The following is a 21912-nucleotide window of genomic DNA, read 5'->3' on the forward strand; positions in this document are numbered from 1 at the left end:
TCCAAATATAAAGGGCTGTCTAGACACAAAGAAGATGTCACAGGCTTGGCTTGCTATGTCTTTTTTTCTCAGGAACTTTCATATCAGAAGAGTTTTGTTGTTAAAGGAATAGATTGGATCTTTTGGAAGTGAGGTTGTATCCATTGTTGGGGTAGTATATACAGTAGAGGATGGTCGGCATGCCCCCAGTTTGGAAAAGCAGACAGAAGTACCGACACACAAGCTAAGTAATACACTGCTGTAGACGGAAGCAGTCCCACTTAAAGAAAATCAATATTAGTTGAAGTGTATGCTATATTTAGATTATTTTCACTGCTTTACCTTGCTGTCAGAATACCTTTTCTGGTGGAGAATTAAACCGAAACTTATCTATTCTCTCTTCAAAGCCAGACTCCATTGATAAAAACAGTAATTTTACCTCACTGAACACGGGAGCTGCTAGTCTGTCGCTGCCTAGATCGGTTAATTAGTTTGTGTTATTGTGTGACTTTGGTGTTTTAAAAAGTTTGTTTGGATTCATCAGAGCCACACAATTACACAATCTAACTGATGAAGGCAGCGCTAGACCAGTTCTATGGGGTAAAATGACTGTTTTCGTCAACAGACTCTGGTAGCTTTGAAAAGAGCGATATAAGAGCTTCAGTTTCCTATCAGAGAGGGCTGTCTGACAACAAGGTAACCAACAGTGATTTTTTTAATGGTTAGAATATGTTTTGCTCATGCCCCTGTCCACAGCAGTAAATTGCGTAGCTTCCATTTTGGTACTCCTGTCTGCTTCTCCAAACTCAGGGCTCACTCACTGTCATCTACTGTAGGAAACACACTGACTATAGAGAAGTACCTCATACAACCCCAATTCAAAAAATCCAATCTGTCCCTTTAAAGCAGCACTTTCAGTTTGCACATTTCAGTTTACTTGTCCTAGGAAGTAATACCACTACCCCGCCTCTGAAAACAGTTGTATTAATGTGCCTCTGGAGGAGTTTGCCGAGGTTTGAGAAAATAACCTCAGATGGTGTCATCAGGGTTAGCTCTGCTTGGGTTCGGAGACTGCAAATTTAAAACATCAAGTCTGCTTTACAAACTTGGGCTGTAGAGTTTGAAAGTCTAATGAAAGGAGCTGATGACTCGCAATTATGAGCACTGTAGGATCCAGTGTTTTTGGAGCTTGAGCATGTAGAAGTCAGGAACTCTTTTTGAATGTGTCTCTCACACGTCTCACAACTTTGTGGAAGCGCAATGCTGATTTGCTGCTTTAACATTATATTGACTTATAAATATTTTATATTTCTCTGTGTACTCTTGTGTCCCTTGAAAATGAGACCTTACTCTCAATGGGACTTTATTAAATAAAGGTTATATGCAGGTCTGATAGCAGTAATCATTATGTAACTGGACTATTTGCAAATGAGTTATAGCAATATTAAGCTGCATTCTTCCATCCACCCAAAATAACCCCTGGGTTTTTTTTGTCCACTTAGGCTGTTTTGGCTGAGTAACATACCCAAGGGATTTCTCGATCAGGACATTACTTGCTTGTGATCTCTGTAAATGTCAACAGACAGTAAGAAGGAGATAGTGGGGAATAATAGGACTCCAGTATTACAGTATGAATGAGCTGTGTGAGAGCCGTTTGCATGTGTCTCCAAGATGTCAACTTTTTATAAGCTCAGAAAAACTGCCTTGTCTCCAGCTTTGTAACAGTACATTTTTCAGATAATCCAAACGGGTTTTTAAATTGTTTATTTCATTTAAGAAGCCGAAGAATTCTCTCAACCTACAAAGGAACACTTAATCCTCCAGTTTGCCCGAAAAATCACCAAAATTGAAGATATGGGGTTTGGACAGCGCTGCAGATTTCCACACAATTTCCTCAAAAGCGATTATTACTGTTGTTGTGTGCCGATTCTGATATGATCATTTCCTACTTCCAGGTGCAGTCTAAGCCTGTGTTGATTACCAAAGGGGGGCTGATGATAGTGCCTCATAGACTTAACAGACATCAGAAGAATATTATCTATCAATATAATTGCTTGTGCATAATGTACCCCCCCAATTACTGTAAGCTATGCTTCGCTGAATATAAACACAGTCGCCTCCAGGCTGGGGCACGTAAAGGGTTCATTGTGTGAGTGCAATATCAAAACACGAGGAAAACGCTGCAGAGTCATGGAGCATATCTGTGAACAGAAGATGTTCCATTTTAATTAATTAAATAGCTAATAGCATGGCATTCATACGTGCTGCAAAAGCTGTCAGGAAACTGTTACATTTAACCTTTAATTTGATTAATTGCACAGTCAGTAGAACTTCCCCTGGGCTGCCTGATTGAATATACAATGTAGGGTTAATTGGTTCTCCCCTATGTGTTTGCATGTAAGACATATGCAGAGAGCCTGTTGGCAAATACTGTATGTATGTGAGGTATAGGGAGTTAATGTTCCTATGCTACAGTTGGGAAGTGTGTGGCTGTGCATGTATTAGCACATTCCTACATGCATATATGAATATATACATTTGTGTTTGTGCACCCTATTAGCAGAGGTATTATTAGCAGCAGCCCTGTGAGGCAGAGAGAGGTGTCAGTGAGAGATCCATATTCTGCCAGAGAGGAATTCCCTCGGCGCAGACAGCGCTGTCAGATAACTTGAGGCGTGGAGGCAAAGAATCGGGAAGCAAAAAGTGTTTCTTCTGGCTCCTGTTTTTCCCCTTCTCTCTCGTTTTCCTCTCTCAGCGTCACAGTTGCTGCTTTTTGACGCAATTTGCCCTCTCTGGAAACTGTTGATTTAAAAAAAAAAAAAAAAAAAAAAGATACTGTTATGCGGTTTACCATTTGGAGGATTCAATATATAACTTCTCCTCAATCTGTCCTCCCTTTTCCTTCCCTTCTGCTGTCACCGTGTCCCTTTGAACCTCTGTGCCTCTCATCTTTCCTCTTGTGTACTCTCTCCCCCACTGTCACTTGTTTTCTGCATTCTGTCTTGCACTGCTGTCTCCTCTCCTTCTTCTGGCTTTTGCTGCCTCTCCTTTTCTCCCCTCTGATTTACCTCCTCTCTCCTCCATCTTCACCTGTCACTCTGTCACTCTTCTGTGCCTCCCACCTGTCACCTCCTCCCTCTCTTCTCCTCTCCTTCCTGGTCTCCTTCCTCTCTCGTAGGTCGGCGATGAAATCTTGGAGATCAATGGCGAGAGCACCAAGGGCATGAAGCACGCGCGAGCCATCGAGCTCATCAAGAGTGGAGGCCGACGCGTCCATCTGGTGCTCAAGAGGGGTGATGGCTCTGTGCCTGAATATGGTGGGTCAATCTACGAAAACATTCCCTTCTCCCCCATCTTCACGCCCTGAGCCACGGGACACCCAGTGGACGGTTGGTGGGTCGAAGGGGAAAGAACTATATAACCCTCCCAGGACCCTTCACCCATCCCTGGGGCAAACCCATCAGGGAGGGGGAAGGGGTTGGTTGGTCTTGGGTCTCTTTCTGGTGGAGGTCACTACTGGGCTTTGGGATTTTTGGGGGAAGAAGCAGGGGTGGCGGTTGCTCCTCTTGGTGCTGTTGCCCCCCTCCTGCTGTCACCTGCTCTCAGTTTCCATGTCATCCCGCTGTCACTTTTCACCTTCTGGCCACTGAGCAAAAGCACTCTGCTGGGACTTTACAGAAAGGTGGTGGGTCTGATTTCAGTGTTACATGAAAACAGAAACTGTTTACAGGGTTTGAATGACCAGAGTAGTGAAAAATCAGTGTTGGTTGTGAGTAAGAAGTGTTACTGAGGGCTCCAAATCCTCATTAAACTCTAATTTAGCGCTAAGAGGAAAAGAAACTTGATCCAGTGCATCCCATGGTAACAATGGGACATCTCGCAGCTTTGGTTAGGACATGACACAAACTTATTTATGATATTTATTGAAGGTGAATGTAAGCTACTGAACTCTTAAGGGTTTTAAGTGAGAACTGTATTAAGAAGAAAAGGCAGTCTGATGCTTTTTTTTTTGCCATTTCCAAGAGGAAAATCTCACTATACTGTGCTTGACATTATTCACTAATCCATGGATTTTATTTGCACCCACTGTTAATGTCATTGAAAAGCTGTGACGATAGGAACTCCACCCATCCCCATTCGAAAAGAAAAAGAGTCGCTCCAATTATATAGATGTTTTGTACAGTGATGAAAAGAATAGAGGCATTTTTACAAGTATTTTTGTTCCGTGTACAGAGCCATGATCGAAGCCACATATTAATGGATAAAAGTCTATTGCTGCATGAAACTTGTCAAAAGTGTACATTGGATTTTTTTTCTTCCTTTTGTCTATTTTCCATAATATTTATGGAACGTTTCTTTTTTTTACCGTATTGACAGTTTTGATTGATAGTCACGAGTCATCATAAATGCTTTGTTTTTGTTTTTTGTTTTTTTATTATTTGTTTTTGAGTGGAAATACATTTGCCTGTCTTCTTGAAAAGTTCGTCAATGTAATTTTATTTGCGCCAAGAATGTGCTGTCTTAACCTGCACCGATATGACATCATGTGAACTTGTATATTTTGGATCATTGTTTGTACTTTTTAGTTGGCACCACCTTCGACAGTCTTGCCAGTATTTCTTTTTGATTTCTGTCAGCAATGTAAAACTGCTTCGTACGCTGTTGTTGTGGGTGTGCGAGTCTCACTGTCTTTATTATTTTGGGTTTTGGGTTTCTGCTGCTTCTGTGTCCACATGTTCAGGTGTGTGTGGGTTTAGTGTGTAAGAGCGTTTGTGTGTGAGTGTGTGTGTGTGGACTTTTCTCTGTAACTGATGGGTTCCACTGAAGGGTTTGGGCAATTTCCTGGACTGTCTCTTTATTCTGAATGACTCAATGATCAAATAAACACTTTTTTTTTCATTGAAAAATCAACACAATAATTCTCCTTTTCTTCCTTCAAGTTGGCTCCAAGAGATCTAAACCCTGTGCTCTTGTCTTTCTGTCTTTTCTTTTTTGTTTTATCTTTCCTTCTTCCCGTATTGCGCTGGGCTCTTGTCTTCCTTCAGGGATGGTCGCTCCCATTCTCACTGCATGTATGAGAAATGACAAGATGGGGGAGGCCTCTGTCCTCCAAAATCAGACCACGGTTTGTAACTGTCCTCCCCTGTCGTCTGGCTTTCCCTCCTACTTCCTGTCCTTCTTTTGCTCTGTCTTGCTCTTTCTCCATCCTGAAATTTGTGTGGTGTGGCCTCAACTCACCCATGCCCATGCTCTACTCCATACATACAAATCCATCCACCCAAAATACATTGCCAGTGCCGCCGCTGCCGTAACCGCTGTTATGGATACTTTATGTAAATGTATGCACCAGTGACATTTAACCTTTGGCTATCATGTCTGGAGGTGAAAGAGTGTGAGTTTGTTCTTGTCAATTAGTTTAGATATTCACACTAATTTAGACCATCCAAGATCAACTTTAGTATGTATTTACTAGTAGAAGTGTGTAGAATTACTGTAAGGTTTAATCTTAAGATTCTGATAAACAAAGCAATGTGGTGGCTGCATATGTCGAGGATTTAGTGAGATTAATTGGATGAGTTTCCTTAAAGGGACAACTCATCCCAAAATCACAAACACATTTTCTTCTTACCTGTGGTGCTATTTATCAATCAAGATTGGTTCAGTGTGAGTTGCCAAGTGTTGGAGATATCAGCCGCAGAGATGTCTGCCTGCTATCACAAATAGTGGAAATTGATGGCACTCGGCTTGTGGTGCTCAAAGCACACACACACAAAAAATAAAAACTCGACAGCAATGTCTCATTCCAGAAATCATGACCAGGTTACTCAAGATAATCCACAGACCTTGTTGTGAGCAGTTTCTTTCTAACAAACTACACCCACCAACCACATCACTGCGCAGAAGGAAGCGTGCATCTACTGCTAGCTCACCTAGCACAACTGATCTAGCTAACATCACAGCACATCCGAGGAGGATCCCATTAATGTTTATCTCTCATGCTGTCGTAAATCTCTAATCCATGAGTAGATGCACGCTTCCTACTGCGCAGTGATACGGTTGGCAGGTGTAGAAAGAAAATAGCTCCTACATGAAACTGCTAACAAAGGTCTGTGGGTCACCTTGATTAACTGGATCATAATTTCTTCAAAAAGACATTGCTGCTGAATTTTTCAAATACATTTTTTGGCGCTTGAGCACCACAAGCTGAGTGCCATCTAGTTCGATTTGATTGGAAAGACGGCAGACATCTCTACAGCTGCTGTCTCCAACACTTGGCAACTCACACCGAACTAATCTTCATTGATTAATAGCGCTTCAGGTAAGAGGAAAGTTTGATTGTGGGGTGAACTGTCCTTTTAAGGTAACACAGGCAAAATTGATGTAAAATTGTGTAGAATATGTAATTATTTTTGTCTTGGTAAAATGCCGCCTAAACTGCAGATGCTTATTCTGCATTTTAGGTGGCATTTTACCAAGACAAGCAGTAGATTTCCGATATCATCTTGAGCATTTTACTTGGTTTACAAGTGTCTAAGGCATCATGACAGCGCATGAAAGAGCATGGCTAATCAGTACAGTCAAGCAGCATCATCAACATGCAGCACATTGACCGTAACCAGCCTCCAGTCCAGCCGCCAACCAGCCCAGTCCCATTCTGCTTCAGAGAGGTGACCCCAGGTAGACCTGGGAACAGGTTTGTTGTGGGTAATAAGTCTCTTCGAGCACTGGCTGCCTTTGTGTCACTGCCTTTTATTCTCATGAGTAAGCTACACTAATGTTGTACCATTGGCTGTCGCTGTGCCATCTAACAATGAGCCATCTTTGCTGGCATTAACATCAGAATGGCTTCCATTAAAAATGTTCTCAGCTTCACGTCTGAGTGATTTAGCATGGTTAATGTGAAAGCAGACAGATTTCAGAGTCTAGATGCATGTTTGATCCCCGTGCCCTCGTCTGTATCTCACACTGTGTTACAGACGGCAGCCCCAACGACAGCGTCGCAGCCAACCCAGCCTCAGGGTTACAAAACGCTGCGGAAGTGAGCACCCTGCCCCCAACCAATGCGCCATCGGAGTCAAGCAACCCACCAGAACCCCAACAATCATCCCGGAGCAAGAAGGAGCCGACCGGCCACTCTACCGGCACCGGCAAGCACCACCATTCCAACCACCGCCACCGCTCCCCCAACAAGAGAACCAGCAAGGGGAAAAAGTCCAAGGGGAAGGGCGTGTACAAGCTGTTCAAAAAGAAGGATGATAAGGGAAGTGATGGCCACCGTCACCATTCCAGCGGGCACCACCGTAGTCGCCATCGTTCACCTGACAAGGGGCACAGCCGGTCACGCAGTGCAGACAACACCTTGGATAGCCGCCACGGGGGACACCGCCACCGCTCCCCCGACAGACGCCACGGTCACCACTCCTCCTCTCATCACCGCCACCGCTCGCCCTATCGCTCTCCCTACCGCTCTCCCTACCGCTCGCCTCGCCGCCACTCGCCTCGCCGCCACAGGTCCCCCCACCGCTCTCGGCACCACTCCCCCACCAGACGCCACGCCCACTCCTCTGAACCCTACCGCCGGTACGCCTCCCCAGACAGGCCGAGCCGCAACAACGAGAAGCCTAATGTTGAAGAGGCCGTATTGAAGGAGCCACCCAAGACTCCTGAACCCAGCTTCCCTTTTGAGGACAGCATCCTCCGTGAGCCCCCAGCCCTGGATCGCCTGAATAAGGAGGTCACGCTACCACCACTGCGCAGGGATGAGCGCCTGTATGGGGAGGACAGTCTGCTGGCGAGAGCCTCCTCCATGGAGAGAGCCTACAGGGGGGACAGCCTGCTGAGGGACATGGCATCCCGCGGCCAGAGAGACGTCTTCGGAGACACCACCTTACCCAGAGTGCGCACCCCCGACTCAGATTCAGCCTACAAGAGGTACAGCTCGCTGCTGAGGGGGCGTTCACCTGAGAGGATGGACAGGCGTGGGCGCTACAGCCGAGATAGTTCCCCCGAGCCACCTTACCGAGCCCGCAGCCTGGGTCGAGACATCTCCCCATACAGGAGCTCCAGAAGGGACGACTCGGAGGACGAAGAGGACGATGACAATTTTGTTGCGGCTAAGGTGAGAGAGTACTACAGCACGCTTAAGACCAACACCAGTCGCACATCCACCATCCCTGAGCCCAAGAAGACCTACAAGGACAGCCCCAAAGACCTGAGCATCTGAATGGACGGCTGTCAGCCAGTCACAGCCACTACTCACAAACACCTCAAGTACTCACTCACATTACCACTTGGTTCTACACAGACGCACCCAGTTGTGAACACACACATGCATAGATACACACACCAGACAAGACACACACACTCACACTCACACACACACACACACACACACACACACATTATGTAACAATGTTGAGTTACTAACAAGACAGTGATTCCAAAATGACTTTTGAAAGCTGTTTTTTTTTCTTTTTTAATTGTGTTTTTTTGGTTTGTTTTTTGTTTAAGCATTCTACATTTACAGTAACTCAGACTTTTCCAGAAAATGTAAAACCATAAAAAACAATGATGTGCCTAACAGTTCCATTAACGAGCAACATTTTGTTTTTGATTTGATAAGTGACGGGCATTTTGTGCCGCACTGTCAGATGATGAAATGTATGTACTTTTCCACGAGGATCCCATGGAAGTACCGCGCACCTGGATCACTGTAACCGGTGCTCACAATGATGCTGTGCATGTCTTTAACCGGTTTCAATGTCTCTTCTCTCTCTCTCTCTCTCTCTCTCTCTCTCTCTCTCTCTCTCTCTCTCTCTCTGTCTTATTCTCTCTTATTCTCTCTTTCTCTTCTTCTCTCTCACGCCTTCATTCTCTCTCTCTCTGTCTCTCTCTCTCTCCCCAGTGCCACTGTTTTTTAGACATTTGACCAGACTATAGCACAAGCCTGCATTTGTTTGTATATTTTTGACAGTTTGCAGTATGTGTACATTCAGAGGTGATCATTTTAAATGAATGAAGGGAAAATTAAAAGTTAAACTATGATGATGATGATGATGATGATGTTAAAATAAAATAATATATTCAATGAATAAACAAGTGTGTGGTTGTTTTGGTTCAGTCTCAGCCATTTGAATCATTTTGGGATTTGATTTTAATCATTAAGGTATTTTAACAATACAAACACTGAGTGTAAAGAGTAACTACAAACTACAAATACATTGTGTGAAAGAAACAGTGTTCAAGATTTAGGGGGATTTAGTGGCATGATTTAGCGGTGAGGATTGCAGGTTGCAACCAGCTTAAACTTCTCCATGGTAGAATTTCTTCCAGTGTTTATTGTTCAGGAGGTTTTTACTGGGAGTCGAATTATCCTCAGAGGTCTCTTCCTCTCCAAAATAAACACTCTAGGTGATTAAAGCCAATAACAACACTGAATAAAGCAGTTTCATGGTACAAATCAGTGTTTCTTCAATGCTGTTTGGCATGTCAAAGATGGGCCGTTAACCCAGCACCTGCTAATGTGTGCTAACCTCTTCTCTAAAACTTAAGATTTAGACGGAGGAGGTTTTAAACAGGAGCCGAATTATCCTCAGAGGTCTCCTCCTCTCCAATATAAACACACCAGGTGATTAAAACCGGTAACAACACTGAATAAAGCAGTTTCATGATATAAATCAGTGTTTCTCCAATGCTGTTTGGCAGGCTGGAGTCAGGCTGTTAGCTTAGCACCTGCTAATGTGTGTTGACCTTTTATTTAAGACTTAAGATTTAGATGGAGGAGGTTTTTAGTGGGAGCTGAATTATCCTCAGAGGTCTCTTCCTCTCCAAAATAAACACTCTAGGTGATTAAAGCCAATAACAACACTGAATAAAGCAGTTTCATGGTACAAATCAGTGTTTCTTCAATGCTGTTTGGCATGTCAAAGATGGGCCGTTAACCCAGCACCTGCTAATGTGTGCTAACCTCTTCTCTAAAACTTAAGATTTAGACGGAGGAGGTTTTAAACAGGAGCCGAATTATCCTCAGAGGTCTCCTCCTCTCCAAAATAAACACACCAGGTGATTTAAACTGGTAACAACACTGAAGAAAGCAGTTTCATGTTACAAATCAGTGTTTCTAAGATATAGACATTAAGGAGGTTTTTACTAGGGGCTGAATTATCTGTAGAGGTCTCCTCTTCTCCAAAACAAATGCACCAGGTGATTAAAACCAGTTAACAATACTAATTAATGGAGTTTCACGTTATAAATCAGTGTTTCTTCAATGCTGTTTGGCATGTCAGAGACTGGCCGTTAACCTAGCACCTGCTAATGTGTGCTCACCTTTTCTCTAAAGCGTAAGATACAGACGTTAAGGAGGTTTTTACCAGGGGCTGAATTATCTGCACAGGTCTCCTCTCAGAAAGAGACCCAGTGATATAAACCAGTAAAAACACTGACTAGCCCTATCCAGAGCCAGTGTTTGGTTCGTCCATTCTGGGCTACTGCAGAAACATAGCAGTGCAACATGGTTGTCTCTGTAAATGAAGGGCCGCTCCCTATAGAGGTATAAACAGCTCATTCTAAGGTAGAGAAAAAGGTGATTACACACTAAAGAAACATGCTGATTATATTCCCGCCAATATATCCCCCTAAATCCTGCACACTGGACCTCTAAAAAGCGTTATAACTGAAGTAAATGGTGGAGTCCACACCACAACTATAAGAACAACAACAGTTGCAGATAACGTTGTGATCACTTTCAGAGCAATTTCATGAGCAACACAAACACTATCATTAACCTTTTTCTTAGCTGCTAGTAGAGCGTGCAGCGCATGCTTGGCGCCACTGTTTGCAGGTAGTTATTGTTCATCAGTGTGGATGCTCACATTGTTAAAGTATCGTTCTTGGTGTGGACACCACTTAAGTGCCAAAGAAAGGCAGATATTGGGTGGCAGGTAGAAAGCATATCCTAAGACTCTGTAGAGTACTAAGCTGTCATCATTTGGGCAAACAAAAGAGTGGGGAAGCTGACATTGTTATCTAAGGCCTCCCAAAAGTGTGTGTGTGTGTGTGTGTGTGTGTGTGTGTGTATGTGTGTGGAAATAAAGTCTTTGAAGAAAAGTAAAGCAAAGAGCTTCCATCCTTTCACAACATCAAAGCCTGGATAGACCGATCTTGAATAATGTTCCTGCACTCCTCCTCTCACTGCTTACTTTGATTTGTGTCTTTTCTATGCCCCATTTCTCCCGTTGTCCTCAACACTCCTTCCTCCTCTTCCTGTATCCACTCAAAGATTCTTCATCTGATAGAGAACAGACAACGGAGAAGCTGCGTCCTTATTTCAGGACAGTGACAGTAGGTGGATGATGACGCCAGGGGAGGGCTGTGCCGTGTCCCTTTTTTCCCCCCAGAAACAACAATTGGGGGAGATAAGAGAGGAAACAGCAGAGAACAGAGTGGTCACTCCTGGTGACCTGTGAATGCCAGCAGGAATTTACTACTGCAGATAAATGAAATATGTTGTCTGGCAGTGCTTGATGCTGAGCTACTGAGACAGATGAGGCACAGCATGTTTTTGCAGCTGCTGCATGCAGTCTAAGATACATGAGAAAAGCGCTGTCATTTTGGCTTTTATCATCATATTTACTGACACACAGTTTTGAAATACTGCCATGGAGATATTCAGGATGGCACCTATGTCTAATAATTGTATTATAATATCTGCTGAGGTTGTATTTACCTTCCTGCTTTAACATGCAGAGAACTGTGAATATTTTCAGAGCTTTCATCATATGAAGTTTCTCCCAGTTTCTACAACACATGCCAAGGTACTTAATACCATATGTTCAAAAGTATGCATTCAAGATTACCCCGTGGACACAATCTGTGCAGCTCATAAGAGGAAATGGGAAGCAGAGATGAAGCATCACGATCAAACAGTTACATATCAGAGCTTTTTTTGGCCCAGTTTCTCTGCAATTCAACAGGGCCTCAATGCATTTTACTCCTTTTGATGCAATGATCTGAAAGTGTTTTTACATGCGTACATTTATAGATCTGGCATCCTGCCCTACACGGGACTCATGCATTGCAATTTATTTTTAGTTAGTAATTAGTAAATTTAATTGTGAATTAATACCAATAATTGTGTATAATTAAAATTTTGTATTATTTTTATCACAATTAGGTCTTTTTTTTTTATTTGTGAAAGAATGAGGTCTTATTCAGGACATACTGTCGTCCACAAAAAGACATAAAGGAGATGTTTGTACCCTGCAAACACTTCTCTTTTCTCTCTCCTCTCATACAGTGAAGGGGAGGCAGCTCCTAAATAATGGATGCAATCCACTTTCCAGCAGCGAAACACTCTCCTCCCCTCTCTTTAAATCTCTCTCTCCATCTTTAACAGGACACACTCCACTCCTTCTCATCATCAAATGCAGGAACAGAGCTCCATGTTTTATTGCTTGCGCGACCCCAGAAATGATTAACAGCCCGTGTCTGGTGACAATTCATCATGTCAGTGCCAGGCAGGAGGAAGAGACGGTAATGAAAAGTCCAATAACAACATGCCTACAGCCCAGCGCGGCGACAAGCCCACAGGGTCAAGCCTCCATTCTCCCATCAGCTCGGCTCCAGGTGCTCTCGCTCCGACCTTGGAGACCCTCTGCTCCCCTGTTGCCATGGAAACACCGATGCAACGGGCTCTCTCTTCAAGCTGACTGGAGCAGACAAGAGTTGTAGATGCGTAAACAAGGCTGAGGGAGAAAAGTAAATGAAAAGAAAACAAGAGTGCAGGGTTATTTTGGGCTGTGTGCTCAAGATGCTTTCACTCGAGAGAGAAAGTTTCTAAATCCTGAAGTTACTTTTCTCAGAGGAAGCTCAGCATCTTATAGAACAAGCTTGTTTAAGTTCCCAATGCTGTCACGTTATGGACATCCATGCTGCTGCCAGGTAGTTTCTGTTCTTTGTCCTAATAGTGTATCTGTCTCACGCTCGGCTGTGCACGGAAATCGGCCTTCTCATGGAGAGAGGTGTGGTGGAGGAATGTGTTGGGGCTGCTCAAGGGGCATTTCATGTAGTGTGTGTTTTTCCTATCATAGTTACAGTAACAGCACCTAATAGGATATGGTGCATGTACATGCAACGCTTGAGGCTGTTGTGGTGGATGGTTTTATTAAGTAGAGAAATGACTGCAGCCTCTTGCAGTTGTCACACTCATCAATCAGCAGCTGTTAGAAAGAAATCCGCAGACGCTGTGCCTCATAAGATTAGAGTCAGTCCTTTTTAATTAAAATGTGCCTTTTCTGTCTTCAGTCGAAGCCATCCAGATTTATATTTTATCCCAGTGCTAACTTGGTCGATATCTTTGGAAAAGCAATGATCCCCAAAGAACTTGATTGTTTTATTTTGTCTTAACAGCCTGTAGTTTTTTGTGCTTGATTCAAATTCCCTCAGATTAAATAAATAAGAGACATCTTACCTAAAACTCCTGTTAGAGCTCTTGTACATTTATTTGTGTCTATTTGTGTTTACACCTCCGGACACTAGATGGCGCATTCACCTTGAGGGTAGGCTTCTTTTTTTAAAGCTGCACTAATCAGTCATGATAGCAACACCATTCAGTGGACGGCGATGTCAGCCTGTCAGTTGGTGCACCACCTTCGTTTTGACCGTAGGCTCTTTATAAAGATGGAGGACATGATAGCTCCCTAAATGTGAAGCTAAAACATTTTGATCGCCCCCTGGTGGCTGGCCGTGGTAAAGGTCATAAACCCTGCTCCTTCCATGTTAGCGGAGGGGACATGAGCCAAACCAGGAACTGCATACCACAGCTTCCACTGGTCAATCACTGTACTCCGCAGACTCTGACTCCAAATGACATCACCAGTGGAAGATGGCACTGACTGTATCTTTGATATTTGGCTTCACTTTTGTACAGTGGGAAGAAGTGGAGATCCGTCATCCATCTTTAAATACAGTCATTGGTTCAGTCTGAAATATCTCAACTACTGGATGGATTGCTGTGAATGTGTGCACAGACAATTGGCCTGCTGACTTCGGTGATCCCGTGACCTCTACTCTACCACCACCATGAGGTTGTCATCTTTGGTTCTGAGTGAAATATCTCGACAGCTACTGAATGGATTGCTGTAAAACATGTTGTGAATATTTCAGCATACAGAGGATGAATTGAAATCACTCTACTGACTTTTTTCTTTTGTTCTGCTGTCAGGTTAATATTTCTTGGGTCTAAAAGATACAGTGCCCTCCAAAAGTATTGGAACAGTGAGTCCAATTCGTTTACTTTTGTTGTAGACTGAAAACATTTGGGTTTGACATCAAAAGATGAATATGAGACAAGAGATCAACATTTCAGCTTTTATTTCCAGGTATTTACATCTGGATCTGATACACAACTTAGAAGATAGCATTATTTGTAATGGAACACAAAATTTTAGGTGAGCAAAAGTATTGGAACATATAAACTTAAAATAGATTAAAGTGAATGAGACTTAATATTTAGTTACAAATCCTTTGCTTTCAATAACTGCATCAAGCCTGTGACCCACTGACATCACCAAATTTTTGCATTCTTCTTTTGTGATGCTTTTCCAGGCTTTCACCGCAGCCTCTTTCAGTCGCTGTTTGTTTTGGGGGGTTACTCCCTTCAGTCTCCTCTTCAGCAGGTAAAATGCATGCTCTATTGGGTTTAAGTCTGGAGACTGACTTGGCCAGTCTAAAACCTTCCACTTCTTGCCCCTGATGAACTCCTTTGTTGTTTTGGCAGTGTGTTTTGGGTCGTTATCTTGCTGCATGATGAAGGATCTCCCAATCAGTTTGGTTGCATCTTTCTTTAAATTAGCAGACAAAATGTTTCTGTAGACTTCTGAGTTCATTTTGCTGCTGCCATCATGTGTTACATCATCAATGAAGATGAAAGAGCCCATCCCAGAAGAAGCCATGCAAGCCCAAGCCATGACATTACCTCCACCGTGTTTCACAGATGAGCTTGTATGTTTGGGATCATGAGCAGATCCTTTCTTTCTCCAAACTTTCGCTTTTCCGTCACTTTGGAAAAAGTTAATCTTTGTCTCATCAGTCCATAAAACTTTTTCCCAGAATTTCTGAGGCTCATCTCTGTACCTTTTGGCAAATTCCAGCCTGGCGTTCCTATTCTTCTTGCTAATGAGTGGTTTGCATCTTCTGGTGTAGCCTCTGTACTTTTGTTCATGAAGTCTTCTGCGAACAGTAGATTGTGATACCTTCACTCCTGTCCTCTGGAGGTTGTTGCTGATGTCACTAACAGTTGTTTTAGGGTCTTTCTTTACAGCTCTCACAATGTTTCTGTCATCAACTGCTGATGTTTTCCTTGGTCTACCTGTTCGACGTCTGTTGCTTAGTACACCAGTGGTTTCTTTCTTCTTCAGGACATTCCAAATGGTTGTACTGGCGATGGCCAATGTTTGAGCAATGGCTCTGATTGATTGTCCATCTTTTCTCAGATTCACAATTGCTTCTTTTTCACCCATAGACAGCTCTCTGGTTTTCATGTTGGTTCCACCTCTAAATGCAGTCTGCACAGGCAAAATCTATCATACCCAATCTGAAACTGAGCTCAGACATTCAGTGCTATTTATTGTTTGAATAATCAATGTAATTGGGAGACACCTGGGCAACAAAACACACCTGTCAGTGACATGTTCCAATACTTTTGCTCTCATGAAAAATGGGTGGGTTCAAACAAAAGGTGCTATCTTCTAAGTTGTGTATCAGATCCAGATGTAAATACCTGGAAATAAAAGCTGAAATGTTGATCTCTTGTCCCATATTCATCTTTTGATGTCAAACCCAAATATTTTCAGTCTACAACAAAAATAAAGGAATTGGCCTCACTGTTCCAATACTTTTGGAGGGCACTGTATGTCAGCAACTTCAGGTTAGATTGCCATGACTTCACTTCAGCCATTCATGATGTCCATGACAATGTCAGCATGGTTATGCCATAGATGTATAATACCTGTCTTTCGTAAAAGCCAAACCTTTATCTCTTATAAAAAGATATCTTACATTTTCAAGGGTATTTACCAGCAAATCCATTTCACAAGAAAGGTCCTTGAATACTCTCTGGCATCAAGTGCATAACATGTACAAAAGGAAACTCAAAATAAAGAAAAGGAAGAAAAGAACCCACACACTTTTAACTCTTAAGTCAATGATAGGCAGGGATAAGGATCCATATGAAAACTCTTTTTGCTCAAAGCGTTTTGAAATGCTTTTTGTTTAGGAGGTGTTACATTGAGAGAATGTTGGCCATTATTTGAACTTACTGCTACAGAAAATAAAGCATGCTTTCTTACCTGTGAACTTACATTTCTGGATATGGAATCGATCCATCCATTTTCTAACCGCTTATCCTCTTGAGGGTCGCAGGGGGGCTGGAGTCTATCCCAGCTGACACTGAGCGAGAGGCAGGGTACACCCTGGACAGGTCACCAGACTATCACAGGGCTGACACATAGAGACAGACAACCATTCACACTCACATTCACACCTACGGACAATTTTAGAGTCACCAATTAACCTGCATGTCTTTGGACTGTGGGAGGAAGCAAGAGTACGTGGAGAAAACATTATGGTTTCAGTTGGTTGTTTCAAGTCTTCTTCAATACAACATTATCATTTTGTCACTGCCCATGAATAGTCTGCTAAAGTGGCTGTAGACTTGCATTATCATTCTCTATACCTGTGTCTTTTTATATCAATAAAAAAATTCTTGTACTGGTGTTACTCATAGTGACAATGCCATAGGGTTATTAACCAATGTTCATTTCTCTCAGTAGGCTATTAAAGAGTGGTTTTGCATCTTTTAGCTCAAAGTTTGTTGCTTGGTCGCAGCAGGCAGCTGCTTTTGGTTTAAAAAGATATGATTAACCAACTGTACGATCCCTGGCCAGCACCAAACAGCAGGCAAACAACATCAGCAACTAGCTGCTGATAATGGCATGGTGGTGCAGTGGTTGGTTGTCAGCCTTTCTGTTTAGAGTTTGCATGTTTTCTCTGTGTCAGCGTGGGTTTTCTCTAGGTACTCCAGTTTCCTCCCACAGTCCAAAGACATGCAGGTTAATTGGTGACTCTAAACTGGCCGTAGGTGTGAATGTGAGTGTGAATGGTTATATTATGTGATATTTCACATTGGAGGCCAAAAGATGAGGGACTACTGGATATATATTCATCAGGTGGCCAAAAACACACCTCCACATGTTTGCTATTGTTACATAAAATACTCATGTTGCATGTTTGCAATATTAATAATGGGTCCTACAGCTTGTTGGTGCTTGTCACAGCAGACACTTTTACTAGTGACAGTAGGAAAGCCGCAGGTGTTACTAATAACATCAACAAAGGCTCTGTTCTATTCATGTTACCAAATAAGCCATGACAATGAGCCAGCATGCACAACACCAGGACTTTCAAACCTGATACTTAATTTTATCATTTACACCTGTGCATTTCTGACTATGTCATGCTAAAATCTCCTCATTAAAACAGACAGTAAATGCAGGTCTAAGGACAGTAACTGTAAACAGGAGTAAGTATTGCGTTTATTTGAAAAGAAGTGGATCCATGGACTGTGCAGCTAAATGCCTGGTGAGCTGCAAAATATATTTGACCTTCTTAAATGGAAAAATCAGATATTTTATTTCAAGCATGCGCCAGAGGCAAGTCACACTCAGTAGTAGTCCCTTAGTTGCAGTTTAGGTCAACCAAAGGTGAATTGTGACTTGATCTAAATTCCAGAAGTGGCTCTTTAAGTGGAGGGTTTATGTCCCCACAATGCCCACCGCAGCCACTCCTTTAGAGACGTCGAGACGCTGAACTTTTGCCTGCCCCTGAGGTGTGTCACTCCTGGCTTCCCTTCTCTGTTGAAATGTGTTCATGTATGCGTGTCTAACGAGTGAAGAAGCAAATCCCTACTTGTGCAGTGTGTGGTGTGCAGATTGAAGTGTTTTTCTTCTCATCAGGTCTCAACAACTTAATCCTTGATCCCGTTTCATGCATACGGTGCTCCTGATCAAAGGCAAATTACAGCACACCTCATGGTAAGAATAATGCTGTTTTAAGAGTGACTCATGCTATCTTAGAAAAGAAATGGCACTCTGAAAGCTGCCATGTACTGAACCAATGAAATAGTTATACTGTCGTAAGAAATGCATGCCGTAGGATCGCCTTTGCCTATTGCACCATTGAATGATTCATTTCAAACTTTGTGTGAGGCCGTTTGGTCATGGCTACTCCAAGACCGAGATAGTATCCAGAACCTTTGATCAGTGTTTTGTATTCTAACCTTTTTCAAACAAAACGAAAAACCTTCAGTTCTTCCAACAATGTAGAAACTCTGCAACTTCCTTGTTCTGTTGTAAGGATTACTCACTCTCACTCTTACAGAGTGAGCAAATGAAACTTGCATTCTCTCTAATGGCCAGCAGAGGGCGGCACCACTGGTTGCAAAAAGAAGTCTCATTATGCAGATGTCTATGAGAAAATGACCCTACTTCTCACTTGATTTATTACCTCAGTAAACATTTTCCTCACGAGTTTATGGTCTCAGTCGCTTGTTTGAAGTCTTCTTGAATACAGCATGTTCATTTTGTTAATTATGGTCCCATTTACAGTTAAACAGACAATAAAGCAGGTTATGCTTTAGAGTATGGCAACATTGTGATTGACAAGTCGCTTACGAGGCAATCAGTCAGGACAGAGGCATAGAAATGCATATTTATGACACTGTGAATAAATATAGATAAATATACTTAAATAGCCATGAATTTATTTCTGGGTGTTGTCCGTTGACCCTCTGACAGTGTGTTTTCAGTTTGTAAAAGTTATTTGTAACATTTTGGTTGTCTAAAAAAAAGACACTTTAAGGACATAGCTGTTCATTTTTTTCAGTAAGGTTACATTTCGTTTTAAGCTTCTTTTTTTCATAGCTAAAATTAGCATCCCAATCAATATCACAGTTATAGGGATGCACCTTGCTAACCTAGCTAGGTAGCACTAGCGTTAGCATTAGGATTCTCAGTCAAATCCACCCCTCGTCCTCCAGAGCTTCACCCTCTTGTCCAAATATGGTCACATCTGGCTACAAAAAACAAAATGGCAACGGCCAAAATGCCAAACTCGAGGCTTCAAAACAGAAGTCCACAAACCAAGGTGACACCAAGGTGACTATGTCCACTTTTTTTTCCACTGTCTTTGATAGCACCCGGCAGACCAGGAAGGCTACAGCCATGTGTTCACCACTATGCAGATGACCTCACACTCAGCCCTCTAGGTGGCCTTCTTACCAACAGTCAACTTTTGTTTCTTTAAAACATGTCCAATATGATCCCTTACCTTAACCAAGTGGTAATTTTTTGTAACCGAGACAACAACGGTCCACTTACCTGAAATAAGCACTTGTGAGTTTTCTTTCCTAATTCCTTTCTTTACTTCATAAAATGTAGCATAAGAGTCATGGGCAGATTATGAGGCCCTGGACCCCTGGGAAAAAAATATGCAAAAGGCCCCACCACTACAAAGAAGCAAGACAGACTTTTTTTGTGGTTTTGCCTCATATTTTCTTGATATTCTACATCTCTTTGTCATCTGTATGCATGTCTTTTTTGTAGTAAAGTGTACCTTTGCAGTTCCTTTGTGCTTCCTCTGTGGTGTTTTTCTGTCTCTTTATTGTCCCTGGCGGTCATTTTGAGACTCTTTCTTGGTTCCTGTTAATTTTAATAGGATTTTGCATGTTAAGGCCTTGCTCAGGTCACTGCCTCATCTCATCAGTTCCTATGTACAGTAATCAAGAGCATAATGTAATGTGTGTGCCATCACTGTGTGATCCACACTGTGCATCTTGGTGTCATCAAACTCAGAGAGGAAATCAGTCATGTGTTCAGCGCAGGTCTACAGGCAAACATGCTTCAAAGATCTGCTTTCCTTTCAGCATCATTTCTTTTTTTAGATTTTGACAATGTCAGGTTAAATATTGATGCTCTGAAGTTGCTTCAAAGGAGTCATGGAGGGAGGAAGGGGGTGTGTTACTTTGGCAACATACAAAAGGAGTATTGAGATTTTTTAAGTGGGTGAGGAATTTTGGAAAAGACAAAAGGGAGATCTAAACTTGTCTTACTTTACTTCACCCACTGTAATAGTTTTACTATACGTCCAAATATAAATGACCTCAAAGTGAGGAGTCAAATGGGATTTAGACAAGATTTATTAATACATAAATTTGATGTACTAGTACTGAGTATTATATAAATGCAAAGACACAATGGGTTGTGGACCTTGGATAAAAGCACTCGCAGTTCAAATGATGTGGATTGAATTTACAACTACCAAATGTTTTGCGTGACGCTATGTCTCAAGGCCGAATTATCTTATGCATGCACTGATACAAACACCAGCACTGCATTAGTAGTCAGACAAAGCCAAATGTGGATCAGACAACATTTTGTGAAAATCAATATCACTGTGTCTATAAATGAATTCCCCGTGTAGCCTCTATACATAAATGAAAACCTCCTGACACATTTTCTGAATGCACAACCTGCTTCATAAATACTTATACATGACAAAGGCAAAAATGTTAATGTTTCAACTGCAAAGAGAGTATGAGTATCAGTGTTGTGCTCTGAATGCACAAATTGAACCTTTCCCAATGTATACGATATATATGCATCATATCATGCAGCAGTAGTGGTTTATTGTGATGAATATTATATGAGTAAGAATATACTGTATGTAGGAAATCATTAACAGCTGATTTCAGTCTCATTGATCTTTATATCGCCAGTGGACATTTAAATCGGACAATTAAATGGAATAAAAAATACATATATGATTGAATTATAATTTCTTATTTTAAAATCTAATGCCATTGGCTGAGTCTGTGGCAGCACCATTGTCTTTGGCTCACAGGTGTTTGGGAAATGACTGGTGGCTGTTAACAGGAGTGAGCACTGCTGCAGACAGCTGCTGCAGGCTGCTCAGAGATGTAACAAAATATTTGGTCCAGTGGCTTTGATAGATGTTGACTGTGCCAACTGGTTTCCTACTGGGGGGTCGTAGTGATGTGATGTTGGTATTTAAAGGTATGCAGGAACTGTCACAACTTGGCCTCTCCTCTTCACTCTGCTAGTAGCCTATGTACACTGCAAGCTACTATTGTAGGAGCATTACATTTGTTGCAAAGAAAAGGCTGATACTTTATCAAGCTAACTATATTAACCACAGGTATTGTGTTGAAGATTGTCTCCTGGTCGATATGTGTTTCCTGTTACCTAAACCTCAACCAAACTATAAGCCTTAACCCTAATGACTAAGGGGGGTGCTACGCACTAGCAGGAGGGAAACTGTTTGATAGGGGAACAAATTTTGATATAAAACTGGCACCTACCTGTCCAACAGAAAACAGGCCAGCTTCACTTCGCTCCTCATCCCCATCCTCTCCTTTAGTCCTTGCCAGAAAAGGTGAAAGTGAAAGCCAACCCTAGGCTCACTCTCTTTTTCATTCACTCTCTTTCAGAATGAATGCACTACATCAGTACAACAACGCGAATTGATGTTTTTTTCCTTTAACAACTAACGGAAGTGGTTTAGGCAACAAAAACACCTGGTTAGGTTTAGGCAACAAAAGCATGTGTTTAGGTTTAAGAAAAAAGAATACGGTTTCCATCCACCATTATTTGACTTTTTGAGATTTATTTCACTTTCGCTGCCTTAACTTTAGTTCTTGTCCCACTGCGTTTCTCCCCCTTTCATGCTGACGACTGTTTTTTGTCAGTGGCCAAGTGCTGGACTTTGATGACTTCAGAGTGACACCAGGTTGCTCCGATGCATGCTGCTTACAGTCCGGTCACTACATTTTCAAGTCCCAACCTCACCTGCAAACTGTTA

General features: G+C 42.3%; 1 protein-coding gene across 7 annotated transcripts in view; it reads left to right on the forward strand.

Moving 5' to 3' along the window:
- Window positions 1-9038, forward strand: part of magi1b (membrane associated guanylate kinase, WW and PDZ domain containing 1b) — a 167721-nt gene extending 158683 nt beyond the window's left edge. For 5 of the 7 annotated variants that reach the window (XM_049595648.1, XM_049595900.1, XM_049595728.1 and 2 more), the window contains 2 exons: window positions 3158-3296; window positions 6957-9038. In XM_049595648.1, coding sequence (XP_049451605.1) covers window positions 3158-3296; window positions 6957-8203 — 1386 coding nt within the window. In that variant the 3' untranslated portion in view covers window positions 8204-9038. Of the gene's footprint in view, window positions 1-3157; window positions 3297-5024; window positions 6896-6956 lie in introns of those variants that run through there. The other 2 variants (XM_049596139.1, XM_049596054.1) reach the window with 2 other exon arrangements.
- The last annotated feature ends 12874 nt before the right edge of the window (window positions 9039-21912 follow it).

This window comes from Epinephelus fuscoguttatus, linkage group LG1 (genome assembly GCF_011397635.1).
Source record: "Epinephelus fuscoguttatus linkage group LG1, E.fuscoguttatus.final_Chr_v1".
NCBI lineage: Eukaryota > Metazoa > Chordata > Actinopteri > Perciformes > Serranidae > Epinephelus > Epinephelus fuscoguttatus.